The 13,276-nt window shown below is 42.9% G+C and overlaps 1 protein-coding gene across 2 annotated transcripts in view; it reads left to right on the top strand.

Annotated features, from left to right (window-relative positions):
* The window catches only part of srpk3 (SRSF protein kinase 3), a 77,699-nt gene that overhangs the window by 15,520 nt on the left and 48,903 nt on the right, over window positions 1–13,276 (top strand). For both annotated transcript variants that reach the window (XM_084333747.1, XM_084333746.1), the window contains exon 3: window positions 4,295–5,193. In XM_084333747.1, the coding sequence (XP_084189873.1) occupies window positions 4,295–5,193 (899 nt within the window). The remainder of the gene's footprint in view (window positions 1–4,294; window positions 5,194–13,276) is intronic.

Raw genomic sequence — 13,276 nt, 5'->3', positions numbered from 1 at the left:
AAATATCATCCAGCGGGCCGCAATTGGCCTGCGGGCCGCGAGTTTGAGACCCCTGATGTAGTGGGTGGAACACGGAAAAACGAAAATGACTAACCACTACACCTCCCTATAACCCTCTGACTTTAACCCTCGGTGAAGAAAAGGAAAAACTCTTGTATAAAAAAACACCAATAGGAGAAAAAACAAGAGGAAGAAACATCAGAAGAGAGATCTATGAATGAATGAATGACCTTTATTTATATAGCACCCTTCACAGCACGAATGCACAGGGTGCTTTACACTACAGCTTAATATAAACACAATAAAACTAAATCAGAAATAAATGACAACAGACAAACAGCAGTTAAAAACAGTGAAACCAGATAGAAAAAGTAGAATAAAAGAATTTGGATAAAATCATGAGTCACTAATTAAAACAACACTATAGAACAGTGAGGACAAGAAAAGGCGCCTATGTATGATCAAAAGCCTGCCTGAACAAATGTGTTTTTAGTTGTTTTTTAAAAGAGTTCTCAGAGGGGGCAGTTCGCAGGACCAGGGGGAGAGCGTTCCAGAGCCTTGGTGCTGTCACCTCGAAGGCTCGATCACCCCTTGTTTTTAGCCTGGTCCTGGGGATCACTAGGAGGTGCTGATCGGCAGATCTGAGTGAGCGGGTGTTGGTGTAGGGATGGATGAGTTCCGTGATGTAGATAGGGGCCTGACCGTGAAGTGCTCTGAAAGTGAAAGTGAGGACTTTGAAGTGAATTCTATAGTGTACCGGGAGCCAGTGCAGGGATACCAAAATGGGAGTGATGTGACATGATTTTTTTGACCTTGTGAGTAGCCTGGCTGCAGCATTTTGGACCATTTGTAGTTTATCTGTGGATGATTTGGTGAGACAGGTGAAAAGTGAGTTGCAGTAGTCAAGCCTAGAGGAAATAAAAGCATGCACGGATAGTTCTAGTTCAGAGTGAGATATGATGGTGCGCAGTTTTGCAATGTTTCTGAGGTGAAAGAAGCAGGTGCGTGTGAGTGTTTGACATGTTTGTCTAGGTTCATGGCCTGGTCAAAGACAACACCCAGGTTTCTCAGGTGGGGACGTATGTTGTCTTTAAGGGACCCCAAGTGAGTGGCCACTCTAGCTGCAGTCTTTTCAGCTGCTACGATCAGCACCTCCGTTTTATTTGCATTTAACTGGAGGAAGTTACTCCCCATCCAGCTCTCAATGCCGAGCAGGCACTCCTGGAGAAGGCTAAGTTTCTCCAAGTTGTCGGGTTTAAAAGAGCAGAGTAGTTGTATGTCGTCTGCGTAGCAGTGATATTTAATGCCAGTGAATTTATTGATGAGGAGGCCTAGGGGAAGCATATAAATGGCAAAGAGGAGTGGTCCTAGCACCGATCCCTGTGGTACCCCACATGAGAGAGGGGTGGGGTCAGATTTAAAAGGACCCACAGCCACCGAGAACGTTCTCTCCCTCAGATAAGAGGCGAACCAGTTTAGAGCGCTCCCAGAGATGCCCACCCACTCCCTGAGCCTGTCCAAAAGGATGTTCTACAGTATGAGGTTCAGTCAGAGATCAACAGCATGAGGTTCAGTCAGATCAACAGCATGAGGTTCAGTCTCACTGAGCAGATAGATCAACAGCATGTGGTTCAGTCAGATAGATCAGGCAGGATGAGGTTCAGTCAGAGAAAAAGTATTGCTTTTCCCCCAAAAAAATATTTATTAATGAATGTATCATTTAAAATAAATGTCTGGGTCCAAAATGATGTATACCACGCCCACAACACCAGAGGGAGTTGTGCAACCCAGATTCGGCACAAACAAGGGACAAAACACGTTTCGCAATTATGCCACAACAATGTGGAACGCCTTACCCTTAGCCGTAAAAGAAATTGAACCCCTACCCACATTGAAAACCGCTCTTAAAGAGCACCTACGGGAGGCTGCAATTCTAAACTGGACACCGTAAATGTCCAAACCCCCCCTCCTAATAGACCGTCTCCTCCCCATCATATGTATATATTTTCTGTTGGGATCTCTGGGTAACAGTACTGTATATTTACATATCGTATATGTCACAAATGTAACAGTACTATATACCTGTATGTCCCTATGTCATAAATGTCATGATGTCATGTATGTTGTGTATGTCATAAATGTCACTATGAATTGAAAATGGGGGACCCTGATGTAAATGTAAACAAGACAAACGTCTTTCTCTGGTCTCCATCCCCTTAACAATTGTGTGTATTGAGCCGTACTGTATTGTACCCATTCTGCAATCTGTTAAATAAAGTTTTCATTCATTCATTCATTCATTCATGTATCCCCTCCCTACTTCCCATTTCCCCACATGGAATGCACCTGCTTGGATAAATGACATGCTGGTGCTCTATTGCGACATCTAGTTGCTGAATGTTATCTATAGCACCTTTGAATTAATGAATTTATTCACACACACACACACACACACACGATATATTACATGTAAATATCCTCATGTGATACAACAACGTTGCGATTGTGTGCATGTACCAGGTCTCCCAAGAAGCTATTTAAAGCTTTTGGAGGGAGCCTGAACACGAATATAAACAAAACAATAAACAAAACAAAACATACAACGTGGGTAGGTTTACACACCTACCTACTAACTGACATATAACATAGATACATAATACAGACAATTTATATTCCCAAGTTATAATTTTAATTAGAGATATGATTTAAGCAGTTCCTCTTTCAGTGATTTTTTAAAGGATTTAATCATTTTCAGATTCTCGTCAAGCTTGTTCCAGATCTGTGGACCCCTTCATGCTATGCTTAGGCTAGCACAATTTAGCCTTCTTCTCTTACCAAATATAAGATGCCTATTTCTTGTGTTATGGATGTGCAGTGGTTGGCAGACTGGGACAAGCTCAGACAGTCTGTGATTCATGTTGTTGACAACTTGATACATAATTGATGCGTTTTGATTAATGTTAAATTCAGCGAGCCTCAGGAGACCAAAGCGATGAGCCAGTCAGGGAGTGAGGACATTGAGTTTGGACCTCAGGGATTTTAGCTTGTGTGTCACCTCCTATTTATACCCCAGTGAAACTGAAAGTCATGAATGACCACTTGGGAGTTCCCAAAGACTCGGGTGAACTAGTCACAGTCTACTCTAGTCTGTGTGTGTTGTTGAAGTTAACAGCTGAACAGTGTTGGTTCTCTGCTTTATAAATACCACGAGTCACCTCCCCAGACCAGCACGTTGACTCACCCCTGCTCCTCCCCTCTCTCCTCTCCCTCCCCTCTCTCCTCTCCCATTCCCTCTCTCCTTCCCTCTGCCCTCTCTCCCACCCTCTCTTCTCTCCCTCCCTGTTTCCTCTCCCTCTCTTATCGGCTTTCTCCTTTCATCTCATCTCCTCTCCCTATCTCCTCCTCTCACCCTCCATTTTCTCTCCTCTCTCTTCTGCTTTCTCCTATCCTCTGCTCTCTTCTCCTTTCCTCTCTCCTCTCCCTCGCACCCTTGGTGTGAATCTTTTTTAGAGTATCTATGATAAGAGCAGCTACAGAGTCAAATGTTGCCTGAGCGTCATGGACATGCATCATTAATCAGTGTTGTTATCAGATTGTTACCATAAGATATTTACAATAACATGAATTATGTATATAATGTAATTACCATTACCAACCAGATTTCTTTTTCATTGTGATGAAATGATGGGCAGAAAGTAACATAAGTACTTTACAGAGAAGTCAGTCAAGTCAGTCGGTTGAAGGACAGGTAGAAAACCACAGTTCACAGGATACCAGTAACCCTGTCACTGAGGAGGAGGGGGGAAGCACTGTATGAGGGGGTGTAGATGGTACCGAGGCCACCCTGCCGGTCAGAGAGAAGAGCTGTGAGCAAAAAGCTAGAGTTAAATGGCCTAGGGCAAATGAAAGGAAAGAATGGGAGACGGTTAATAGGGATATGAAAATGGTGTTAGATGGACTTAAAGGAACAGTGCTAGATAAATGAGAGAAGATGGGAGACATTATTTATGAATATGGTGCTGAAATATTTGGAATCATTGGGCCTCATTCACCAATACTCTTATTATTTTTCTTATATTTTTTCTTAACACTTTGAGTGCCAACGACGAGATTTCTCGTTATTTCATGCCATACGTTGAGTGCCAATGACGAGAGATCTCGTTATTTAATCGTTATTTTTTTTATTAGCGATTTCCATACATTTTTCATCAATCTAGCCTCACGTTATTGTGATTGGTTAATTAACTAGTTGATTAACTTGTTGATGAACTGTGTTTTTCCTTCTGTCTTTCAGAACCCAGATCCCCTCCACTGATGAACTGTGTCACATCCTCAATATCCACCGACCTGCCACGCCCCCCAATACATCCCCTACCTCACCCACAAAGACACCAGCCCCAACAACCACTCAGAGACCCCCCAAAATAGTCCCATCACCTCCCCAGAACAGTGCACAGACTCCTACAAAGACGTGTCCAGTCGTTTCTTCCAACAGGATACAGCCTTCCCCCAAATCAGTCTCCAAACGCCCCCAAATCACCACCCAGACTCTCCCTAAAACACACCCACAAACACACCCACAAATCACCACTCAGACCCCCCCTAAAACACACCCACAAATCACCACCCAGACCCCCCCTAAAACACACCCACAAATCACAACTCAGACTCTACCTAAAACACACCCACAAACCTCTACTCAGGACACCACCAGCCCCCCTCCAAACTCTCTGTTGAATATAGCCCCACCCCCTCCTCCTCATATTGAATACACTCCACCCAAGTCCCCTCCCTTCTCCCCCCAGAATGGAGCCCACCTCTCTCACTCTCCCTCTCAACCCCAGAGCTCCCCCTCCCCTTTAGACCTGTCAGAGACCCCGCCTCCAGACTTCCCTATCGCCACGGTAACCTTCACACAGAGCGTCTACAGCTCCCACAGCCTGCCCCGTCCGTCCATCCCTCCTTCCTCCCTCAGCTCCTCCTCCTCTTCTTACCTCCTCCTGTCCCCCGCTCCATCCATCCATCCCCCAACAGTTCTGTCGTCTGGTCTCCAGGCACCTTCAGCTGGGGAGAATCAACAGGCCACTTCCCCTCAGAATCTGAGCCCGCCCCCTCCGGATTTTACTCCGCCCCCTCCGGAGTTACTTGGGTCTGACGATGAGGAGCAAGAAGATCCTTCAGACTACTGTAAAGGTAATGAATTACTATTAGGGGTGGAACGGTTCACAAAATGGACGGTTCGGTTCGTATCACGGTTTTGGGGTCACGGTTTTCGGTTTGGTTCGATATACGTTGTTTTTTATAAATAAAAAATGTAACACTCAAAAATCTAAACATTTATTAAAAAAAAAAAAAAAAAAAAAAAATAGGTTTACAGTGTTAGTGTTTACAGCCTTAAATAATGTTTGGCACACAAAGACCCAACTGACTGAAAAATATAGGCTACATTTGTCAAAGTATTAACTTAGTGCAAACAAACAATATGCTCAGCCAGCACTAGACTTTCCTTTCTTTAATATAAACACAAAAAAACAATGTCAACAATGTTTAAATTCCCTGATTGTCAGTTCTCAACACATTCGGGGCCATTGGGATGCGTTTAATAAATCTCTAGAGCAGGGGTTCCCAAACTTTTCAGGCCGGGACCCAGAAAATAAGGCGTCAGAGAGCCGCGGCCCAATGCACATCGTCAGGCTTTTTCTTTTTTTTTTTTAGCCAGGCGACCGATTTTTTAAGCCAAATATCACTTCAATCCTATTAAGTTAGTTCAAGTTAGTTATTCATTTATATGTGCTATTTATGAGAGGGCTAACTTGTTGCATAATAATAATGATAATAATAAGGTCGCTTTCACACAGGGGCTGTTTGGTCCGGACTTTCGGACCAGAATTCGATAGTCCGGTTTTTCGGGTCTGTGTGAATGCGCGTCAAACTCGGTTCGCGGACCAAACAGTCGAACTCTGGTCTGCCTGAAAACGTCGGTCTCGGTTCGGCTTCATCGAACCAAACGCGAACCAAATATAGGAAGTGATTATTATTACCACTGCTCGCAGCACTCCGTGCAAAACAAGCACACTGCATCTAATCTCTCTATCTATCTATTTATATATCTGTGCATCTTGGGAAGAAGGAAGAAAAAATGCGGCTTATTATTATTACCGAGCGCGGCTTATTATATTATTAATAAAACAGCTACTTGTGGGCACTCATAAAAACACTGGTCTACAAGTTGTTTAGCGAGAGGATGGTGGTAATGTGCTTCAATAGAACAATGGATCAATGCCATGTCAAAACTCGGCTCCGCTGATCTGGAGGGCTCCGCAGTCCACACACAGACACACACACACGCGCGCAGCCACACACACATTTCCACTGTCCAATAGACAAGCGCCCTTTTCGACCGTGTGACATTGTTCAGAAGGTCTCGGTCCGCCTGACAGATTTCTATGTGAATGCAGGCGAACCAAATGAAGAATGCAACAATGTTGCAACTTCACCCCCAGAACCGCACAGAGTCCACCAAAACTATATGTGAAAGCGACCTAATAGCCTCATTAAAATACTATTGTTGCTTCGGTTGTTTTCAGCGTTTTATGTGCATAATCTGTTATTTAGTTTGAAATGTTCGTTGAAATAAGTAGATTTTTCGTTTTTATTTATTAAGTTAATATAAAACCATATAGTCACATTTTAGAATACAATAGAATAGAATTTTAGAATACAACTAGAAACACTGTCCTGGCCTGCTTCTAAGTTCAGTGGCATAAAAAAATTAAATAAAATAAAAAAAATCATCTCGCGGCCCTCCCGTGGCTGCTCGCGGCCCACCTTTGGGTCGCGACCCCGACTTTGGGAACCACTGCTCTAGAGGACCGGCAAATGTAAACAGACTTGGGGCTGTTTGTAGAGCTAAATCTATACTTTATAGTATTGCTATCTGTCCATTCTCATTGTCAATTGGGACCATAAACCGTCCCTTCAAAATGGATTAAAGAAATAAATTTTTCATCAATACGTTCTCATTTTATAGCGCCGTGAATATAAGCGTTATACGGCATTTGGTCTAGTATATTTCCTAGAAGGCAAGATAAAGGGCTAATAGATACTAACGTTATATCCAATGGCATTTCCGTTATACAGATGCTACAGTTAAAACTCAAACTGCATATGATCGGCACGATCCTCAAGCATGTATGCATGAAAGGGGGGGGGGGGGGGTGGGGGACGTTGTTTCTTATTATTGATTACCAATAACCGTGTTCGTCTAAGTAGCCACATAGGCCTATCGTATCATAACAAGGCTCGATCGGGCTGTAATTTACATGAAAAAGATCTTACCATGAGCCGGTTGGATCCCCCCGAGCATTTCCCCGTTATCAATCGCCATCTGGTAGATCGATATGTCCATTGGCTGATGATAAATCCCCTTATTGCATAGTGAAATCCGCAATCTAAAACGTAATCAAAGCTACATGCTGCACATCCAGAATCCAGCTAACTGAAAACTCCATTGAAAGTCAAAAAAAATAATGCTCCGTTCAGCCACAGGGCACACTGCATTATCATGATAGCGCCTCTAAGAGGCCGGTATTGCACTTTCTCGAATTCAAAGAGTAGGGTACATCTGCAGTGCATCTCGGCGACCTTGAATAGGTTATTAAAATGGAATAAAAGCCAAAACAACTTGCCACGGATATATCCGTGCTTCTGTCCACAACGGGTGGAATCGAAACACGGAGATATCCGTGCTTCGTCCCCATTGTGTTAATGGAAAGATTAGTTTTATGCTTGAAATTAAAGTGCAGTATTTGAAATACAATGAAAGGAATATGGCTGGATTTCTTATCAAAGGGAAAAGTGTCACTGTTATTTAAAATAAATAAACAAATTAGAAGGCCATCAATATAAATTGCAGCATACATCAAACTAACACACACACTGTACTGTTTCAAAACAACACTGCTCTGTTCATTCTATTTTTAAAATACGTACATTATCCGTTTACATTTATTTAGACTAACATTATTTAAATATTGAGTGCAACTGTGGTTGATTACGTAATTCGGTGAGTTGGAACTATCTATGGCTTGGCGGGTCCCCATGGATATTTTAGTGTCACGGACCTTCAGCTCAGGTAACGTTATCAGCTTCGGTAACGTTAGGAGGAGTTCATAACATCAACATGCAGTGGAAAAGCGGCAATAGTCCCGGTTGGAGTTAGTAAAACACAGTTGTATGTTAGCCTTCTTGGATGTTGAATAAACGCCTATCATTGTCTTTAAACACCCCACCTCTCAGACTCCCATTTTCTCCTCTGCTAGCTAGTAGCTACGATAACATTGCATTGACTGTATTAGCTGGCGGGCTACCATAGTTCAACATGCGTTGTGTTGTACAAACTGCTAACGCTATGGCAAGATGTGTGTAGGCCTATGTAATGTTAATGGCTATGTTTTTAAAGTCGTAATGAAGATTGATTTATATTGTACTTGCCATTTTTACACAAACTGACTAGCACCTACAGTGTTGCTGCTGCTGCCAGCGCTCACCTCTCCCAGCTCCGTGCCAAATTAAGTTTTAAATTTTTTTATTTGCGCATCATCTGAACCGTACGATACACAGACGCCCCGAACCGTGGGGGTTGTACCGTACGGTACACGGTTCGAATGTGTATCGTTCCACCCCTAATTACTATGATATATTAGTATAAATGTAATGGATTACTGTGATATATGACTATAAAGGTACTGTATAAGGTTAATAGATTACTGTGGTAGAGTGCTATACAGGTAATGGATTACTATAACGTAGGGGTGGAAGGGTTCACAAAATCTGCGGCTGGGTTCACGTCACAGTTTTTTGTTTTAAGGGGAGAAAAAATACCATTTCTAATTGTTTCTTTGTTTGGACCAGGGTTTCCGTTAGAAAAAATTGTTGCCGGTCTCCGTGACCTGCAAGATTTCAATCTACCGGACAAATGAGATTAATTCCGGTCATAGTTTATTGAGCTTTAAAACAATTGATATAGGCTATATAAAGAATGTCATCCTCAAGGCATGTAGATTTATAATATTATTACTTAAAACGAGGCTACTTTTGCGTATAGTCATTAATATATTCCAAATAAAATAAGTCCCTCGATACTCCGTGCTGCTGCTGACTTGAAATAAAATAGACCGCGTATGTGGGCAGTCGGTCCGACACTAAACAGCAGTCTGTTATAATCACATTTTTATGAGCTAACGAATTCCGTTATATTGGACATTTGTATTAATTATATCAAGCGAAGAACTGAGAAATTTTGCAGAGAGAGACGGCAACATTATCGTGGGTTTGCGTGATGTATATCTCCACCTCCGAGTCCCAACGACTTGGTGCTGGTCATAATGTCCGGTGAAAACAACTCCCTCCAAGCACAACTTGACCACCCGAACCGTACCAAAACAGGCCAAAATTAAATAGCCCATGCGACGAACGATTCATTACATTCGTTTCATCGTTGCTCCACCAAGCAGCCGGTCCAACAATGAAAGCTGTTATCAGCGCGAGCCGGCCGCAGTTAGTTTGCAAGAAGCATCCAGCTGCAGACCCGCAGAGCAGCTTTCCAGGTCTGGGGACCGCACTGTGCCAGCAAAGCTGGTGGGTTCTGTGGGTCTGCAGCTGCATGCCTTCCGCAAATCCAGCAGCAAGCTCTCGCTGAGCGAAGCAATGACAACAAACGCAATGATTGTTTCGTTCATCGCATAGGCCACCCAACTCCAGCCCATCCAAATACAATTCAAATAATCAAACTGTGCCCAGAGGGAACTATTTTCACCGGACACTATGACCGGAGAGATTAAATATGTCGGACTTCAACAGATTTTGCCAGTCAAATACCGGTAATTACCGGCTAACGGAAACGCTGGTTTGGACCCACGGAAATATCAGTAATCATATTTTTTAAAGTTGTGCGTCAAATGAGAGAAAGAAAAAGGCTGGCGTTTTCTTGAGTTTCCTATATTTTCTTTTGGTTCATTATAATTTACTCAAGCATAGTAACAGACACAATTGTTTGACACTGGGAATACACTCCCTGAGGTCCATAGATGTCCCTAGATACCAATAACATGCAAATCGACCTTGTAGAAGTGGAGCAGTCTTCCATTTACTTGGGTATGTACTTTTAGGCGAATTTTCTGAAAATATGACTGTTAAAGGAAAACTCCAACATTTTGGGAAATTAGCTTATTTGCCATCTACCCTGGAGTTGGACAAGAAGATACATACCTTTTTCTTCTCTGTGCATGCAGTAGGAATAGGAAGACGTTGGGAACTAGGCTAATGGAGGAACCTACTTCCAGTGACTGACGCTAAGCTAGGCTAACGGTGCACGTCTTCCTACTCCTACTGCATGCACAGAGAAGAAAAAGGTATGTATCTTAACACGCCAACATTTTGGGAACCCTGGAGTTGGACAAGAAGATGCATACCTTTTTCTTCTCTGTGCATGCAGTAGGAGTAGGAAGACGTTGGGAACTAGGCTAATGGAGGAACCTTCTTCAAGTGACTGACGCTAAGCTAGGCTAACAGTGCATGTCTTCCTACTCCTACTGCATGCACAGAGAAGAAAAAAGGTATGTATCTTCTTGTCTAACTCCAGGGTAGATGGCAAATAAGCTAATTTCCCAAAATGTTGGAGTTTTCCTTTAAGCCTGATCGGCCCGATTTATTTAACGTTGCACAAATAGATCAATACAGTCTGTATTAACACTTTGAGTGGCAACGACGACAAATCTCGTTAGTTCATGCCATGCGTTGAGTGCCAAGAACGAGAAATCTCGTTATTTAATCGTTATTTTTTTTATTATCGATTTCCATAAATTTTTCATCAATCTAGCCTCACGTTACGAGTGGGGATCTGTCTGAGCTCGAACAGGGAAAATACAGCCCCCTATCGTCTCCGGATGGTATTGCACCCCATTGGATTGGACTGAATGAAATGGATGGAAAAAAAGAGTCCGGATTCCACATTTTACTTGTCAGGCATGTAACCGGAGACGATCCCACTCATTGCCGAGCCACAGAACAGCGTGGAATATGTGCTCCCACAGTAAGCTCCTAAAGATTCATGTTTACTTATTTCTAGTGCTGTCAATCGATAAAAATATTTAATCGCATGATTGTCCATAGTTAACTCGCGATTAATCGCAAATTAATTGCATTTAAAAAAAAATGTATCTACCTTAACACTTTCAGCGCCACGCCTGGTTTTCCGTTTTACCGCTTGAATGCCACCATCGGCGCCAATGTTAACGTTAATATCGCCTAATCTATGTTTTAAATTATGGCTATGTGTCTAATCTGCCCATCGCATTATCAAAGACTATTTTCCAGTCAGTGCTGTGAAGGCAGATTGTTTTTTTATCGCGTCGTTGCCGTTTCAGAGCAGTTAGAAAAGCCCACGTTTTGATATAAAAAAACAGCTCATTCTGGAGCATTCTATGAAAATCGTCTTTTAGTGGAATATTCCACAACGTTGATATTCGTCGGCCTTTTTATGAATCGTTTTCAAATAAACGCTAGATGATCAATATTATACGTGCACGCACGCACATTACGGCCGCGCACTGATAATTGCTCCGTTGATTTCCTCACGGACTTTTACAGTGAAACCGAAAGAAGACATTTCACAAAACAGCTTATAACTTCATCAAACTTACTCTGATTATCCTACCACTGATAACATAGAGTCCTTACCTGACATCAGATGGTATCCAACTGGTATATTCTAGGGCTGTCTTAAATGCTTCGAAGCTTCGAACGTTCGATTCGATGGCACAAGCTTCGAACATTACATTTTTTATTTTTTTTTACTTCAATTGTGTGTGTGTGTGTGTGTGTGTGTGTGTGTGTGTGTGTGTGTGTGTGTGTGTGTGTGTGAACTACCCATCCCAGTTAGGACAGCCGAATCCCGTCCAATCTTTCGCCGTCGACTAAAGACTCACTTCTTCAACCATTATCTGAAATGATTAAAAAAAAAAAAAAAAAAAAATCTAACCGTGACTAACCGTACTGTCATGCACTTGTCCTAATAAACTAACCTACACTGTAACTGAGGGGTACAATTCCCTGACTGTATTGATAAGTATGGTATCATTAAACCACTACCGCTTTATGTACTTTAATTACTGGCCATACAGTACACGATATATGAATATGATGAACACTTCCCACAATGAAATCGGTTCCAGTCAAAGGTATTAATCAAGTATTTAATGGAGCAAAAGGTACATAGGATACTTTACATTATTCTTTGAATGCACTTGTAAGGCAAAGGAGTATGCGTAGGCAAATCAATAACGAATGTCCATTCTCTGGTTACGCAGGAGGTAATTATACAACCTGAATCTTAGGGAATTATATCTATGGTACACTAGTAATATAGCGGGAGATACTGGAAGGGGTTCCCCCTGGTTGTAAGCCAGCAGGGTAGAAGATCTGTCGGTAGTAGAACGTCTGGTCAACGATGACTAGGGAGACTTCAGGTACAGAAGCCGGTGCAGTAGCCTCTTGATCCACAGACGAATACAGCTTGGTTCTCTTGTAGACTGTAGCTCCACAGTGAAGAAAGCTAGTCGACCTCAGACTCTCTGAGGCGCCGACTCGACTTGACTCCTCTCGGGGTAAATCCAACACGTGCAGGCGTCGGCGATTATCCGCTCCATAAATCACAGGACCAAAGCAAATATATTCCAGCCGCAAAGGGCTATGTAGTCGTCGGGTAGATTAATCCAGTGTACATGTCCATACGATTCTCGTCTAGGTCTCCTCGGGTGAAAGCGCCATGCGGTCGGCCCAGCCTGGATAAGAACTCTAGCTAATACGAGGAAGCGTTGGAGAAGCTGGTCACTGTAGAACTTTAACCGCACGATACACTATACACAAATAGACTATTATTTACCTAATAGAAATATGTCGCACTCTGACAATTCAGTTACTAATTCGCACGCGGTCTCAATGCTCTATTCTGGGGCCAAACAGGCCATACTTCACCGCACGTTGTATCGTGGGTGAGGCTTCAACTTATCGGTAACATACTAAGGACGAAGGGTAAGGAGGTAAGGGGCTTCTATATTCACCTGCGCCGTATTTATACGCACGGTGAACAAACTAGTTCCAATCTCATTTCTGTCGCGTATCCCTGGGCAAGGCCGGGCATGTCCAGACGCATCTTGACGGTGACTTTGAACCTGGCTCCGGAGGCCGGTCCCTGGCGCCGGTGGACCGCTGTCCA

This window comes from Notolepis coatsorum (genome assembly GCF_963971535.1).
Source record: "Notolepis coatsorum genome assembly, chromosome: 17".
NCBI lineage: Eukaryota > Metazoa > Chordata > Actinopteri > Aulopiformes > Paralepididae > Notolepis > Notolepis coatsorum.
Note: the sequence above shows the minus strand (reverse complement) of the source record. Positions and strands in the feature narration are given on the sequence as shown.